The sequence below is a fragment of the Pteropus medius genome, unplaced genomic scaffold (assembly GCF_902729225.1).
Source record: "Pteropus medius unplaced genomic scaffold, Ma_sr-lr_union100, whole genome shotgun sequence".
Classification (NCBI taxonomy): Eukaryota; Metazoa; Chordata; class Mammalia; order Chiroptera; family Pteropodidae; genus Pteropus; species Pteropus medius.
Window position 1 is genome coordinate 16,556,192 of NW_024352787.1, and position 18,054 is coordinate 16,574,245.

At 40.0% G+C, this 18,054-nt stretch overlaps 1 protein-coding gene across 8 annotated transcripts in view; it reads left to right on the forward strand.

The window, feature by feature from the left end:
* Positions 1–18,054, forward strand: part of GLI3 (GLI family zinc finger 3) — a 268,706-nt gene that overhangs the window by 142,525 nt on the left and 108,127 nt on the right. For 5 of the 8 annotated variants that reach the window (XM_039849280.1, XM_039849281.1, XM_039849282.1 and 2 more), the window contains one exon: positions 16,064–16,169. In XM_039849280.1, the coding sequence (XP_039705214.1) occupies positions 16,064–16,169 (106 nt within the window). Of the gene's footprint in view, positions 1–6,745; positions 6,850–15,910; positions 15,968–16,063; positions 16,170–18,054 lie in introns of those variants that run through there. The other 3 variants (XM_039849285.1, XM_039849287.1, XM_039849286.1) reach the window with 3 other exon arrangements.

Here is an 18,054-nt window from a genome sequence, read left to right on the forward strand (position 1 = left end):
TAAAAGGCAAAATGGAGAATCACGCTCTTTGGTGGGTGAAGGGTTGTTAATAATTAATGTTTACAGTACCTAGAGATGGTATGTATGGAACAAGATAACAATGAGGGGTTCTGTGGTCTTGTGTTTTGGTGCTGGTGGTTGTGCCTTCGAGGAGTAGGAAAAGAAAATTATTCTTTTACATTTCAATAATTGGTTATCCTCGATGCGTAAGACCATTGGACAGAGATCACCTAAGTTAAAGATTGACATTTGCTAAGAAAGTTATGTAATCCTGGGATGTGAGTACTGGCCATGACCGGTCCAGTTGGGAATTTGTGATCAGACCATCCTGTGTGGTTACTTTTGATTGAGCTTGCCAGGCCTGCCATGTGGTCTTCCTGAGCTTGTCAGTCTTATTGCATAGCCCCTTTTTTTGTTCACATTATTGATGTTAACTTGGGCATGGGTATTGAAGGAGAAACACTTAGAATTATCAATAACTCCTTAAACTACCTTTACCTATGTCACTTGGCCCTTTGGTCTTATTGGCCTTAAAAAAAAATTTATATTGTAGTTGTTATTGACATTTGTTTCTCTGTAAATCTACAAAATATGGTTTAAAATGAAAAGCATTTTCAGCTGCATGGATGATGGAGAGCAGATGATTGCTGTGAGAAGGGAACACCCAGTGGGTATTGTCTTATAAGGGCTGCAACATGCATCATTCAGTGTGCTAAGTGTTTGGCTGTCTGACTGCAGAGAAGGTGTAACTGAGAAGGTGTAATTGGGAAGGGTGAATTTTCTAAGGTTTCATGCTGAGTTATAAATTTTGTGCAAATACTACTTTTTGTCTCGAAGATTACCAGTAGATTACCATCAATTTTATCTTTGGTGTGGTATCAGTTATTAAACCCATGCTTTGCTTTAAATACACTAAGGTCTCATATTATCACTCTTTGAGTCTTCATTAACACAAACAGCAAAGTGTGAGAAGCAGCCTTGCTCCCCAGAAATGTGTCTGGACTTCATTCTCTGACAAGTGGAAGCTCACTGACAAAGTGTAGGATAGGGTAAGAGTGTGTCCAGTGTCACCAAAGAAGATACGTATCCAGATATTGAGGATACCTGGTGTGTAGTCGCCAGGTCTGTGGGTGGACCCAGGTGGACTAGGTACAGATATGGACTCCAGAAATAGACTATGTTCTCTGTCCTCAGGGGCCTGTGAGAGCAAAGGGAAATCGTTGAGTTTAGACACCCACCGAGTATAGTTTGTAAAGACTGGGTCCCATGCAGTTGGTCACTTTGGGGAGAGGGAGGAGAGGACCCAGACGGTAATCACATTGAGATCAGGTAGAGCCTGGGCCTTTTTAGACAAGCTGAAGAGCTACTGAGTGCTAATGGAAGGTCTTGGGAAGAACTAGCCATTTAGGTCATCCTCTCAGGAAGCTTATTTGTCAAGGATCACTGTAGAAGTTGCAGGTAGGATGGAAGCAGACAGGGTATGGGCATTCCAGGTGGCAGTACAGGAGTGGGCAGGAGAGCTTGCACTTCAGGGCAGCACAGGTAGCAGACCAGAAGCCCCTGCACAGTAAAAGCAGTCTAGGGACTGTTGGCCTCTCCAGGAACAAGTGTTCCCAGCAGTACCCAGATGAATAGACTAGGTTTTTTGCCACCCTCTAATCATTTCTCCCAGTCCTGAAGGAGAATGCTGGCAATTTGAATTCTTCTTGAATATTTCTGAGCAGTTTAGCTTATCTGGGCTGTAAGAAACATGGACAGGAAGAGGAAACTAGTGGTCTTGATCCTCTGCAGGCAGAGTGGGTTGTTGTGCCAGAAGCTTGGGGACCCAGAGCAAGGTGCCTCTTGCCTGCAGTATAGTTCAAACATCCAAGGGCATTATGGTGAGAGCAGGTGCTCTAAGGCAGGGGTCGCCAATTTCTGATCTGCGACTGGTCTGTGGCCTGTTAGGAACTGGGACACACAGCAGGAGGTGAGCGGTGGGCCAGTGAACAAAGCACCGTCTGTATTTGCAGCTGCTCCTCAGAGCTAGCATCGTCGCCTCAACTCCACCTCGGATTATCAGATATTATTAGATTCTCATAGGAGCATTGGTCCCTGGTGCCAAAAAGGTTGGGGACCACTGCTCTAAGGGACAGCAGATAAGAGATAATCTGAAATTTATTCAGCGTTGCAAAAGGAATTAGGCTAAGAATCAGGATACGAAGTCAGATGAGATAGTGGCAAAGGGAAGGATAGCCAATAAGAGATGAAGTCACAAGTGTGAACTTTGAAGAGTGGAACTTAGGGTAGTTCCGGACCAACATATGGGCAGCTGTGGGGATTTTTATCTGCACACCAAGAGGAACACACATGGGACAGCAGCAGGAGTGGACAAAAAGCTTGAGAAGGAATTCCCTTCTGTCACTCTTACGGCTTGGGGACTGTGCATGGACGGCAAGGGATGAAGGTGGTCAGGTAAGTCAGATGACGCTGATTGTCAGAGGGCTGATGACAGTGAGCACAGCCAGATGGGCCCATATTTCAGTATGGGTGGAGAGAGTAGAGTATTCAGTTGGATGTTATGACAAATTTAAATAAGTTTTCATTTTTTCCCTTTGAATTTCATTCTTTCTGGGTCCATGCTGTCAGTATAATAATTTGATAAACTCAGCTTTATTAATGGACCAGAAGACGGCTCTGGCAATAAGAGTTTCCCCAGTTTGGTCATCTCAATCATTAATTGTGGGGATGCCATAGGTGCACATATGCAACTGGTCATTAGAGCACTGTTCTTAAATTGAAATTTTGTTTTCCTCAAATGGTGCCATTTAATAGATACTCACATAGCCTATGTCTTTGAGGGCTTGTGTAAAGTGTGTGTCTAGTGGCTAATGTAGGATTGCAGAGAAAAAAGAAATATAAAAAGAGTGGGGAATGTTTAGGTACTTGCATTCTCATGATACGAGAAATGCGAAGATTATTTTCCCCCTTGGCAAAGGCAGATTCTCTCCTTTCTCTCTAATTTTCTTGCTCATCCTTGCAAGGGAATCACTTAGTGTGCTTTATTATTATTTGACAATCATGGTGAAAGACGTACTTAAAATAAACTCTGCTTAAAAGCTTTGTGTGTTCCTGCTCCGTGATGCTTCATAGACAGTGAGAATTTAGAGTTTAAGGGACAGGAACGGGGAGCCTTTCAATGCTCCCAGTATGCCAGAAGCATGCTGGAATTTCAGTGGATTCCAAAGGCATAACAATAATAGCATTAAGAACAGGGCAGAGCCTTTGATGTTATTGACTAAAAAAGGGGGAGTGGAAGCGAAGGGGCTTCTGTCATTTCTGTCATGAGCTTTTAAACTTTTGACCTCCAACCTTTTGTGTCAAAGAGCTTTTTCCATATGGGTCTTAGCAGCCTACTTGAGTATCTTGAATTCACTGGAGCATCAACATTGCCTTGGTGAGAAAGAACATTCAGTGTCTTGGAAGAGGCCCCACTTGAGGTGGTTATTGCTGAGGCCCTCCATTGTCTGCCATGTTTTAGGAGTGTCAGGGTGGGATTGGGTGGTGACTTTGCATGCTTACATGAAGTTACTCACCACCCAGCAGGAAGCAGGCAGCCTTGCAGGGCTAGAATATGAACTTCAGAGGTACAATTTGGCTCAAGGTATGCAAGCATCTGCTAGGAGTTGCTCCTGTGCTTGCTCTGAACATGGGAGCACCTGGAAGCCTGCACAGGGAGAATTCTGGAGAGAAGGTGGGGCCTGCCTTTGGGGTTCTCTGGTTCTAACTGTTGTTGGAGGCTCATTAGGTAGGTGGAAGTCCTTTAGTGCCTAGGAGGGAGGCTAGCCTGGTCCACTGCTGCCATTGAGTGGTCTGGTTTTTTTTCTTGTCATTCCTCCCTCCTTTACCTTTCCTATAGGAAACATTGATTGAGTTCCAACTGGGTGTACAGGGATAAGCAAGACTTTTTTGCCCCCATGCCCCAGGTAGTGTGGAAGGGAAAGAAGACAATTCTGATCTGACTGCATGACAGGACAGGGGTTTGTCATCACATTACCTGGCATAGTAGTGGGACATGGTAAGCACTTGTCTTTCATGTGTGTTTATTTGCTTACAGCTCAATACAGATGTTACTCATTTTATGATGGGGGTATGCCCTGATAAACCCATCATAAGTTGAAAATATCGTTAGTCGAAAATGCATTTAATACATTTAACCAAACATTGTAGGCTTAGCTTAGGCAGTTTCTACTGAATGTGTATCACTTTTGCACCATCGTATAATCATAAGTTGAACAATAGTAAGTCAAGTTGAAGACCATCTGTATTTAGCAAACATGGGCTTGTGTGAGTAGGAACACAAGGGCCCTCAGAGAACTTAGAGTCTAGTGAGAGAAGAAATAGTGAGGACACAGTGTGGGTGCATATAGAGTTCCAGAGGTTGTCCCTAGTGGTCCCATGTAACTTGAATGATGGAGAAGGGAGGAAGGAGCAAGTATTCCCCCAGGGCCTCAGGGAACCTAGACCCATGTGGTGGCATTTGCAAGACCCTTGAAGACAGAGTCACACTTAGCTAAGAGGAACTTGTTTTTACTGAGGGGACAAGATAAGTTGTAACAATGAATGGCTGCACTGTTCAGACAGAAGAATCCTGGGTGAAGCTAGGTGGTTAGGTACCATGAATGCCATGGTAAAATGGGGTGGACTAGGAAGGCCGTGCTGGGCCACTGCAGGTTTTGGGAGCTGGGAGAGACATGGCTCCGTGTAGGTGTTAGGGTTGTAAGTCTGGAGAATATAGTTTACACAAAAACCTGTACTCTGACAGTGTCAAAGTGAAAAAGACACCGACTCTGGCACCCTCTTCCTACATTTCCTTGGACAAGATCCTTAAACGGCTCCCTTGTCCAGAAGAATGGTCATATTTTTAGTACTTGCCCCCAGGATGGTATGAAGAAATAAATAAGTTTAAAAAGGGTTAGTACAGTGCCTGACATGTATTAAAGTATTCAATGCATTGTACAGTAGTCCTTCCTTCTCCGAGGTTTCAGTTTCCGTGGTTTAGTTACCCACGGTTATAAAATATAAAATGGAAAATTCCTGAAATAAACAATGGTAAGTTTTAAATTACATGCTCTTCTAAGTAGTGTGATGAAATCTCAGGCTGTCAGCCTCCATCTCACTGCGGGGATGTGAGGAAGTGAACCATTCGTTTGCTCCGTGTATCCATGCTGTACATAATAATAAAGTAAGATGTTTTGAGAGAGAGACCATATTTACATAGCATTTATTATAATGTTATAACTGTCCTATTATTAGTTGTTGTTATTAATCTCTTACTGTTAGTAACTTAATGTTATTATTGGTTTGTATGTATAGGAAAAAACAGTATACTGTGTACATAGGGTTTGGTATTGGATTTCACGTAGCCGCTGGGAGTCTTGGAATGTATCCCCAGAGGATAAGGGGAACTACTATGTCTATACTCATGATTTTAAAAAGAAATTATTATTAATTACTATTAATGGGGCAAACCTTGGAAAACCTTTAGTTGTTTGTTGATTGACAGGAACTAGAAATGGGTTGCATGGTAGAGATGGAAGGGGGAGAGAGTCAATAACCTGCTCTTCAGCATCTTCTCTGTTGGTTTAAAGTAGAATGAATATGGGCCTCATTCTTGTTTCTTATTGGCTACAAAGATATGCCAACCAGTACGCTCTTAAGGTTACTGCTAGTTTTCCAGTGCCTTCAAAGTATTTTCCTGGGTGGACTTGAATGAGTGGTTTTCTGATTAGTGGCAGCATTCTTTGCTGAGGAACTCTGAGGTGAATTCACCTGATGCTCTGACTCTCAGCCCAGTCAGTCTCCATCCAGGCGGCCCGAGTTTTCAAACTGAGAGTCTCTCCCTGTGGTGGTGCCTGGAATACTACTCTCTGATAAAGTTTGCGCTGGGAGTGCCATCTCCTGGGTGCTCTGGTAGTGGAACCAACTTGCAGCACAAGGCCTTGTTTATGCAACTTTGGGTAAATCATTTAGCTTTTCTGAGCAGATAATGAAACTTTCCCTTGATAGTTCTCTGGACTGTGTACAGGAAGTAAAGAAAAATAAGACTTAGGGGAATAATAATAAATCTTTGGAAATGATGATTTAAGGGTTATCAAGAGGATCCCATGAGGTAATGTACATGAGTTTTATAAAATGTCAAGCTTTGTATTCCTTTGGTTTCACACTTTAACTACCTGAATCTAATAATTTTGCAACATTGAAAAAGAAGGTATTTCGGATAGCATACAACCTCTAGAGCTCACCTTTGTTGATTAATGAAATGTTTTGTGTACTAACTAAACCAGGCAACTTCTGAGTCCATTGTGTCTCCAAGGCTTCTGTACTTAAATCTGAGATACCAAATGCTTTTTTCTAGAAACATTTCATCTTCTGCTTTTATTTCATCAACTTTAGGAATCCTAATGTATATATTTTTGGAAGTACAAATTTGGTTTTTGAATTGTGCTGTACAAAAATATGGTCATCAATACAAGAATATGTTACTAGTACCAATTTTCAAGCTTACTTATTGTCACTGAAAATACAACATTAGCATATTTTAAAGGAAATAGACTTGTCACTTTTAAATGTGGTGATTCCTCTTATGTTTTCATGTGATTTCCCTCGGAGTGTTCTGCAGTTTAGGTATAATGGCTATAAACCTTCTCTTATTTCTCTTTGCTGCCTTTCCCTCTGTTGACTTTTTTCTTTCTTATCCTGGCAGGAAAGCTAGAGACAACAAAAATGTCATGGATGCATATATTTGGGATCATAAGCAAGATACATTCCAGAGACTGTGGATGGAAGGATTTCATGGTCGGCCAGTAGGTAGATGTGGTCTACTTCTGCCACTGGGAATGCAATGGATGTGAGTTTTAGCTGAGAAAATGCAGAGACTTCTGGTAAAAGAAGTTAGAAGGGACCAGAAAGCGGAGCCATCAATTTTTTGTTCACAATCCAGGACACATTTGAGGTGGTAAAGACAGAAATTTGTTTCGTCAATTCACTTGCAGAGGGCTATTTGTCATTTTCTTGTGGAAATACATAATTATGTTTGTTAAGGAGCGTGGCATGGATGAAGTATGGTATGATCAGACTATAATGCTAGGTAGCATTTAGGTCTGAAATATTAATTAAATGAATTGAATATGCCTACATGCTTGCACAGAAGAAATAATAGCAAGATGACTATTTGAGTAGTAGGGCACGCCCATGAGAATATTTATACAGTGGGAGTCAGGAACTTTGGGCAGTAGGAAAAATCTGTTGGGTTTTAGAAATAGCATAGTTTTTGTTGTTAATTAGCTTTCTGTGTAACTTTGTATATGTTTTCCTTGAGCTATAAGGAAACTAAAACTTGAGAATGTTAAGTGATTATTGTCATTATTTGCTAAATTCATAGTCAATTTCAACTATTATCGTTCTTATCTTAGAATTTATTGAGGACATGTTTTGCTAAAATCGTATACCTTTTCTGAATAATTACTAGTATGGCTACTTCTAGTATAAAGATATTTTTAAGTCACATAAATTGGCATGTAAATATCTTACATGTATAGTGTTATCACTCAGAAACTACACATTCATAAAAAAAATTGTGTGTGGTTTTTCTGAAATGTAAAAATTTTAGAAAATTACTTTATTGTGGTATACTAGGACAGGGTTTGTCAAACTGTTTTCTGTAAAGGGCCAGATAGTAAATATGGTAGGTTCTGTGGGCCACGTGTTCTGTTGCAACTAGCCAACTCTACTAGTGTAGCGTGAAAGTAGCCAGGGGCAACATGCGAACAAAAGAGCGTACCTGTGTTCCAACAAAATTTATCTGCAAAAGCCAACAGTAGTTTGCAGTTCTCTCCTATAACATATGCCCTCTGAGTTAAGGTTCCTGCCATGGTATAAAGTGACAAAATAATAGATTTTTTTCTTTATACAAGGTGTCTATAAGATTTCTAGAACACACCAGAACTACATTTTCTTAGTTCCTGCACCATATTACACAAGGTCTTATAAACAAAATGATCCACACAAATGACTCTGGAGTCAGTTCCAGCTCCACACAACATACCTGTAAGACCAGAAGGAAATTTCCTGATGCTCCGTGAGGTGGTTCATGGTGTGATTCCACTGTGATGCCCAACAAATCCATAGCTGGTCCCTGTGAGGTGCCAGTCCTCAGATTCTGCTCATGGAAGATCAGGAGGGCCACAGACTGACTGCTTTGTTGCTGTACACACTTCTGGTCAGGTACCCATAGGGTATCCTCAGAGGGGCTAGATCAGCTTCTATCTAGTGCCACGTTGTCTAAAGGCATATTCCTTTCTGTGGGCAGGATGTCTGAGTAAAGGAGACAGTCTGGGTATTGGAGTCAGTCCACATTGTAATATCTTCCTTAGTCCAAATGAACCCTGGAAAAAGTCTTGCATGTGCCAAGGTGATGACTGCAGATAGCTAAGGCCGGAAGAGGCCCAGGCTACCTCTCCACCCTCTCATTGGAGTGGTGACAGTCTCTCTCTAACCCCTTCTCTGCCACTTGAGACCTCTCATTTGATAGATGCTGGATAATTATTTGGGTTTTAAAATAGTTGATGTTGCCCGCATGGGGTTTTCACAGTATTTTTAGTGATGACAGAGAAGTGAATGAATTCAAGGGGACTGGACTTTCTTACAGGCAGAGCTGACCCTAATGACAGAAAAAATAATATTGAGTTCTGTTCTAGATTAAATTCCAAAGTCAGTGTATAGACAGTTTCAGTATTTGAATAAGCCCGGAGAACTGTGCTAGGCAGTTTTCTCTTGTCGGTTCTCCTATGCTCTTTCCTGAACACTTTTAGGCCACTCTGGTATCATTTGGTGAATGATTCCTTCAGGGGACTAACTTAGCTTACTTTGATCTCTTTTTTTTAATCTACAATTTTTGGTATGTAAGTTTCAAACCTTAAAGACAGCTTTCCAGAATGGCTCCAAGAGATCTTTTAGCCTGAAGAACTAAAACTATTTCTTGAGAGAATGATGCAGCTGAAGATAAATCTCTCAAGTGTCTTTCTCTGGCTATAGGTTTTATGATCAACCCAGGCTATTTTGAAGAGACCTAAAAATCAATGCCTCTCATTCCTAATGAGACCCTTAATGCACAGCATGATGACAGCTAGCATGAAATCGAATACTGATAACTGTACGCGGCACAAATATTTTTACTATGCATTTCAATTTAAACATGTGTCAAACCAATTATGTATTTATGGCATTTAGACTATTCTGCTCAAGCCTCAAATAATAAGCACTCTTCAAATTTCAGTTTAGTATAGAGGAATTTGGTCCAATATTCAAACCCCTTGCTAGTCTATAATAAATCATCTTTGCAACCATAAGCATGTACAGTTGACTGGTTACCACTGCTCCATAGACTCACCCCACCTGGTAGAATTTTAATTCCCTCAGTAAAATTGATTTCACCTGTTCTGCACATTATTCTCCCTGTCTTCCATTTAGCCCGTTAGTTTGCTGACAGTAGAGTACACAGCACTTAGCAGCTGGTTTGTGAAACCATCAGTCAGGAAATTGTATGATAAATAGGAGGTAGCCAGGTTTAGTGGCACTTCCTTCTGCTTCAGCAGTTTTCGCCTGAGTTTGGAAAAGTCATCATGTGGTGTTTTGTCAAGGGCCAGAACAGGAGATGGCTGCGGTGCGGTGACTTATTACACATACACTTGAGTTATGATGCTCCACAGCTGTGCTGCTCATGTGTAAATAATAAACCATGAGGTGGATAATTATGGTGGCTGCTGGCAACACGGGCCTGTTCTTGTCATCTGGGCTTTCTTGGACAGCTTCTTGGGCCTGAGATGGAATATGTGGCTGATCTTCCACATAGAAATGACAAGCCAAGTTGCAAGGGAAGCATTCAACGTTTGAAGATTAGGGTTTTTTTCTTTTCTTTTTTTTTGAGAAATGTATGAGAATGTCATGTGATGCCACATATATTAAAGGACATGCCCTTTCTGCTTTTTACTTTTTGTTTACATTGTTAAGCTATGGTCAAGCATGTCTCTAATTATAAGAGGTATTCCATTGCATATTCTCAGAAAATTGTTTAAGAGGCATGATTTCCACTGATAATTGACACAAGTTATAATTGTTTGCATAGACAATCAATGCAGGAGAAGTTATTTTAAACTAAATCAAGAAGGAAACAAATAGAAATAGTAAAATATTTAAACTAAAACCAGATGTCTTTGGTCAAATCAGATCATATCCATAATTTTTTGTTCTTTATTTAACCCAATTTTGGAATGCAGAATTCATAAATTCTGTGGGACATAAATAAACCCTGTGCAAATGGTATTACAAGCTGCATCACAGACTTTCAGTCAGAATTAACTTTTAAAATCACAAAACACACTCAACAGTGAAAAATAACTATACTAATTTTCACATTTTTCTTTCAAATATTTTTGCAATGCTTGGTCATTTTCTCATTCGTTATGAGAGAGAAATTGAGGGAGGGAGGGAGGAGGAGAGAGAGAGATGGGGAATTAAAACCCTATTTGATGTCTTAAAAATGAGATGACGATACCTTTTTTAATGTACATGATAGTGTTGTAGGTTTTCCTTCAGAAAGAGAGTTTTTTAATACTTGGGCACACTCCTTTGATTTTATAGGATTAACTGGTTGGTCTTTACCCCTGTATACATAATCACTGCAACTTTATTATAAATATTCATATAAAAGATAATGACTGTTAGTTCCTGAATCTGTGAGGCATGTATTGAATGTGGAATGAATTCACACATTTTGAGCCCTGTGTGTTTGAAAATTGTGAATTTGTACTTCATCATAATTCATAGGTGTACCCACATAGAGAAAATCAGATACAATTAACACCTATTTATCTGGTGTAGAGAATTTAATCATGTAGAACACAGCCAAGAGCCAAGAGGTAAAGAAGTAAAAATATCTTCCAACTCTGACATAGTTGTCACAACTTGTCTCAAAACAGCTATATAAAATAGTGTGTAAGAGAAGCCTTTAGGTGGGTCAGACTTTATGAATGCTTAATTTATACACAGTTCTAGTAGGTTTATTTTCCGATTTCCAAGAGCAGAGGACATGTGTTAGGTTTGAAGTTTGCTAGAGGCAAGCATGTTTGCATCAGTAGTGACTGCTGAAAGGAAAGGAAGGGAAAGAAGAGTCATCTCTGATGGCTTCACCTGACCCCCGACTTGAAACTGATTCATTTGGGCCTGTTTCAATTTAAAATCAGGAATCAGTCACTGAGTATGTGTCAAACTTTCAAACTAGTGAAAAAGATTACTCCACTTAATTTTATATTATTTTAATAAGGATGAATAATTTTTATCAAATGATTAAATAAATTAGGATATTTTGACTCTGCAGGATCACTGAGTTATGTGGAGCACTGAATTTCACAACAGTGCTGGATAAACTTTCAAACCCAGCGCGCCAGCCATCCAGATTTCTGTTAAACACCCAGCTGTTACATACTTTAATATTAAATACTAAGTGGTGCACTCAAAATGTAATTGATTTTTTGTATAGACTTTATAAAATGTATAAAGTGGGATAAATGATCAGGTAGTCAATATTGCCCTCACTTGTTGAATATTAGCATTATTGTCATACAATGATATGACCATACTAAGATGGTTCTTTTCTTCCCTCTGAAGGACCCTCTCCCCCCTTTATTTTAAAACAAGCACAAAATACCGTGAGTAATTGACATTTTCAGTACAATAGTCTCCTTCCAGTCATGGAAGTTTTTTAGGTTCTAATTCTTGTGAAATCGCAGCTTTGAGTACTTCCTTGGTTCTATTAATAGTTTTTCATTCATATTTTATTTTTCCTCATAACCATACTATTAGATTTTTGAAGGATGAAGTTCAAAATAAGGGAAGTAAAATAAAATTTAAATTAAAGAAGTTTGTTGGGGGGAAAAAATGGCGTAGATGATAGAGGCTCTGTTCATCTCTCTGGTGACCAAATCAAGGTTGTGATGGAAACAAAGAGCAAACAGCAAAGAAAAATCACCTGGGATCTAGATGAACAAGCTATACAACTAGGGAGAAATCCAAGAAATCACCCTGCAACAGCAGAAGGTAGGAGGGGGCGAGGACGTGAGGCTGCCCCGCCCGAACGGCTGAGATGGAGGCTGTGATAGTGGCAGAAGCCTCTTAAAGGGGCCACGTCCACGAGCAGACTTTCGCAGTGATGGACCTGGTTGCTCTGAGCACCAGTGCTGGTTCAGCTACGCGCACAGGGCACCAGGGACTTATATGGGGACTTATATAATGAGTTGTTGGAGTGAGGGCCGAGGCAAGACTCACTCTGTATAGAGTGCTGGCAGTATCCATTGTTCTCTTGTTGAGCCCTTCCCACTCCCAGCCCACGGATACAGCACCACCATAGCAGAGACATCATCAGACATAGATAACAGAGGTCACTCTGCCCAGAGGATTCCCTGAAACTTCACTTCTCCCAACTCGCGGCCCCACCCAAGCCACATCCAGGTATATCCTTAGCGAGTGAGGTGCTCCTTACAGAGCAGCACCTAGACTCACACTGGAGGCAGCCGGCCTCGGTTTCTGGTGTGGCTTTTCAAGGCAACTATAAGCACAGCATCTGTGGATTGCTTGCTGAATCTTAACAGGTGGCCCCAGAGGGCACAGGCTGGGGCTAAACTTGGCCAGCAGCTGAACCTCTCTCAGGACTGTGCCACTGGACACCTACCACACAAATCCACACTAGTAAGACCAGGAGACTTAGGAGCTTTGCTTAGTACATAGAAACAGATATGGAAAAGCAGCCAAAATGGAAAGACGAAGCAGAAACAATGTGAGAGAACAGAACAGGGATCTAGGAATAATGGAGTCAAGCAATCTAACAGATGCAGAGTTCAAAACACTGGTTATAAGGTTGCTCAATGAATTTAGGGGAAGAGTAGATGAACTCAGTGAGAACTTTAAAAAGAAAAAAACATAAAATGGAAATTATAAAAGGGAACCAGTCAGAAATGAAGAACTCATTATCTGAGATGAGAAGTATTTTAAGTGGAATAAACAAAGGAATAAACAAAGTGAACTAAGAAGAGGATCAAATAACCTATATAGAGCCAAAGACACTCACTCAATAAGAATGGCAAGAAAAAAGAAGCCAAGACTATAATAATAATTTAAGGAGCCTATGGGACACTATTAAAGGTAAACATATCCATGTCATAGGATTAACTGAAGAGGGAAACAAGATGTTGAAGAGCTGTTTGAAGAAATAATGATGGAAAACTTCGCTAATCTGGTAAAGGAAATAGACATACAACCCCAGGAAGCTCAGAGAGTCCCCGAAACCGGGAACCCAAAGAGGCCCACACCAAGACACATCATGATTAAAATGCCAAAGGTTAAATACGAAGAGAGAATCTTAAAAGCAGCAAGATAAAAGCAGATAGTTACCTACAAGGGAGCACCCATAAGACTGGCAGCTGATTTCTCAAAAGAAACTATCCAGGACAGAAGGGCTTGGCACAAAATATTCGACATGATAAAGACCCAGGATTTACAACCAAGAATCCTTTATCTAGCAAAGCTATCATTTAGAGTTGAAGAACAGATAAAGAGCTTCCCATACAAAAATAAGCTAAAGGAATTTGTCACCACCAAGCCAGTAGTATTACAGAAAAAGTTGGAGGGACTTCTTTAAGAAGAAAAAAAATGTGTCAAAAACAGGAATAAAGAATGGTAATAAATTTATTCCTATCAATAAGTACCTCAAATGGAAAAGAATTAAGTGCTCCAAGCAAAAGATAGGGTGGCTGAATGGATAAGAAAACAAGACCCCTACATGTGCTGCCTACAAGAGACTCACTTCAGATTAAATGACACAGTCTAAAAGGATGGACAAATATATTGCCTGATTGACCTAGAGGATATTGAGTTGAATGAAATGGATTGGATAGAGAAAGACAAATATTGCATGATTTCACGTACATGTGGAATCTAAAGAACAAATCAACAATAACAAAAGCGGAAATAAACTCAGAGATACAGAGAATATTTTGAGGGCTACTAGATAGGAGGGTGTGGCGGGGGGGATGGCAAAAAAAGGCAAAGGGATTAAGAGGTGCAAATGAACAGTTGCAGAATAGACATGGAGATGTAGAGTGTAGCATGGGGAAGATGCTTAATGTTGTAATTAATCTATAAGGGGAAGAGGAGTACTAGATTTAGTGGTGTGATCTCTGAGTTATGTGGATCTCTGATCACTGCTATACAACTGAAACTGGTATATTGTATGCCAACTATAATTGAAAAAAAAACCTCACTGAATTGTACAATGTAAATACAAGCAATTAATTGTCTATTATATTTCAATAAAGCCAAAATACTAAAGAAAAAGAAGTTTGTTATGTTTATATTTTAAAAGATGCTTGTTGAAGAAGACTTAGAAAAAAGAGAAATGTTTAGGGAGGAAAATGAAAACCATCGGAATTCACCACACATACATACTAGTCTTCCACTGTGACTTAGGGAATTTCTTGGGTAGGGGGTACCAGTTCTACCCTTGTCTCCCCCTCCCCCACCCCAACTCCCTTGGAAGGATTCTGTGTCACTTTTTCCAGCCATCTCTCAGAACCTGTTCTCAGTGCCTCATTTGGAAATTGCCTTTACCTTCTGCTACCCTCAGGTCTAGGCAAATCTTCAGACTTGTAGAAATGGCTCAAAGCCCTTTGGAAGCGCGTTGGTGTACACATCAATTCCTGGGAGTGTTGTCAGTTCAAGGGCGATAGCACGATGGCTACATGCAGGCCCAGACGTTTGTGGAAGGTACTACCGGAGAACAAGTTCAGCATGTTTGCTGTAATAACAGGCTCATAGCTGTGGAGGCACACCTCCAGGTTTTGAACTCCTTTATTTTGCTTTTTGAAACTTGGGAAAAACTTTAGTGCCTGTTACAAAATATCACCTGTGCTTCTGAAGATAAAATGTAGTGAAACTGTCTTCAGTTTTTGCAGTGAATCGCTTATTTTTTTTTTTTTGAAGTTTTTTTTTTTCCAGATTTGTCAGAGACAATCAGCATAAGCTACTACGAATAAGTGGGGGAGTGGGTAGAGAAGTTATTTTAAGTGTGTACACAGGAACCCAGGAAACGGTGAACACCAGCCTTAGCATAACAGAAGGAGAGGCTGGTCTGGGGCCAAGGTGAATGTTAGGGCTGCAGGGCAAGAACCTCCTAGTTTGCTCCCAACCTCCGTCTGTCAGTCTGATGGAGGTAAGCTCCTCTCTTGCAGCCAGGCTACATAGCACTTCTCCGCCAACCTATAGATTTGCTGTTCTTTTGTCGGGACTGTGGAGGCATCACCCAGGCCAAGAAGAAGGGAGAGAATGTGTTGAAAACAAATAAAAAATTGTGTATGTGTGGTATTTGTTGTATGTGGTATGTCTGATGTGTGGCGTGTGGGTGTATGCATGGTATATGTTGTGGGGGGGGTGGTATGTGTGGAGTGTTTGGTGTGTATGGGGTGTGTGTATATGTGTGGTGTGGGTATGTGTTTGTGGTATGGTGTGTGTGTGTGTGTGTGTGTATGCCGTGGATACTAACAGCGACTTTCAAAAGCACTCCTTCCCTTAAAAAGCATATATGTGAGAGAAATGGGACTAGTATTTATTATACCTTGTTCTAAATTTCTCTTAACTGTATAAATGAAAAAAAGATAAGTGTCTTAGACTCTGTTCACCTTGGTTTTGTGGCTCAGCCCTACTCTGGCTGGCCATTTTCCAAGATAGATGCATGTCCTTTCTGGCTTTTCTGTGTGGGTTTTGGTTACATTCATAGGCTCTGCTTTCTCAGGTACAGGTATTATTGACTCGATTGTACTTCTGTGGTACCTCATGAAGCCTCAAGAGTCCTTCTACAAATTCTTGAAGTAGGTTCAGTGTAAGTCATAAAGACAGTATAGAGGTGTTGTGTCATGAACTGGAATTCTGTTTCAAGCTTTCCTTTTATACAGTTTAGCCTTTCTTTCTTTTTCAGACCCTCCTCACCTTTTTCCTGCATTCCATCCTCCTGTGCCAATCGATGCAAGACATCACGAGGGGCGTTACCATTATGATCCTTCTCCGATTCCTCCATTGCATGTGTAAGTATTAAAACTTTACATCAGAATAAAGCAGAACAAAATACTGGCTTTGACTATCTTGGAGCTTTGTGTTACCAGCACAGCTGTTGGGCATTGAAGATGTGATAGAAGTATAAGGTTTACTTTTGAAATGCATCAAGCCTATCTCCTAGACTCACTGAAGGAAATCCCCAGTGCTCTCTAAAGAATGCCTGTCATACTAGGTAGATGGCAGGTATTTCCTATATATTTTGCTGACGTGTATTCTGTGGGCTATAAATACTGAATTAAAAAGTAGAGGCCTAATGGAAGGTATTTGGTTAAGAATGGGTTTGAAGTTTTTCTTGCTAAAATTTCTGTATGTGAAAGGCTCTCAGGTATCACAATGAATTGTAATGAAATTTCTATGGTATATTTTCATAGCTCCTGTGGTGTGTACACCAACAGTCACTTGATTGATGGGAATGTCACCCAAACAAAATGGCAAATGTGATTGAGCACATGGTTTACACAGAGATAAAAGGAAAGGATAGTGGTGGTAATGATAATATACATTAGAAAAGGAAGAAGAAAATCTTGTGGAAATAAATATTATCTTACTTGGTTTGGGGGAAAATAGTAGACTTGCAAATTAAAAAAAAATTTTGTGGTACTGTCCAGAAAACTGCCATATAATAACTGGAGCTACTCTCTGGAAGGGGCTGCCCCTTACAAATGGCCTTGATATATATATTATACATTTAGTTGTATGTAGTAATCACCCTTCGTTCTGAGACAGTAAAGTTAGAAAAGCACAAATAATACTTTGAAGAATAATGCTGGTTATTTAGGTGGTAGATTGCTTCTCCGTGGCTATTAGTTTCAGCTGTGTAATTACATACGTGCCAAGGAAAAATGAAGTTGTTTTAAAACAAGTCCTCCTCTTTGAACAGAATTAATTGATATTAACAACCCTAACTACATGCCTAAGTATACATATAATATTTTACCAACAGTGTTTTGGATCCATCTCCCATTACTAAATTGTAATTTCAGAGTAGATTTGCCTGGAGGTAACTAATAAATCTGTGTTGCTGACTTCTATAAGCATTAAAGGAGAAGTGGGTATTTTATAGAGAAAGGCTACAGAAACTTGTGACATATTTTTTGACTTTTCACTGGAACATGAGTATTTCCAGGATTGTAAAGCTTGCTAATAATACACTCGAATAAAACCAAGAGGCCAATTTAAAGCACCCTATATGGAAGAAGGAAATTCTAAATTCAGGCTGAAACCTGTCATGTAATTCAGCCCATTATACAGAGGTTTTGCATGGCTGATTCTTCCAGACTCCATAGTATCTGCAGTGATGTAGTAATTTAAATTAGATTTCTCTGTGGAATTCCAGAATTCTTCACTCGTTCAAAATCATGTTATAGAGAAATATCAAAAAAATTAATTTATGTGATAGAATGAACTAGTTCCTCTGGGTTCATTATAGTTTGCCTTGAAATTAAATTCAAATATGAATTATCAACAAAAATCTCAAGTCTTGGTTCTTTGCCAGAATAATATAACAACAGTAAGCCCTCGTATAGTCTACACAGTACATCCTATGCCCTGATTGCTATGCCTGTGTGTTACCTCAATTTTGAAAAAACACCACAAGATAATTTAGGTCGACTATGGAGAATCCTGGGAGTAGGGGGTTGCATTTCAGACATGACTATTGAGCTGAGATTTTTACAGATTTTAGTACTTCTGCTTTTTCAGCTGAGCTTTAAGATACTTTACCAGCAGTTGACTAAATTGTCCTCTAGCTGCCCAAATGTGTAATTATCAAAGATTCTTAGTGTAAGGCTGATAGATAATACTGAGCCACAAAAGAGAAGCCCTGGAAAGTTCTGAGAGGGAATGTCATCCCTG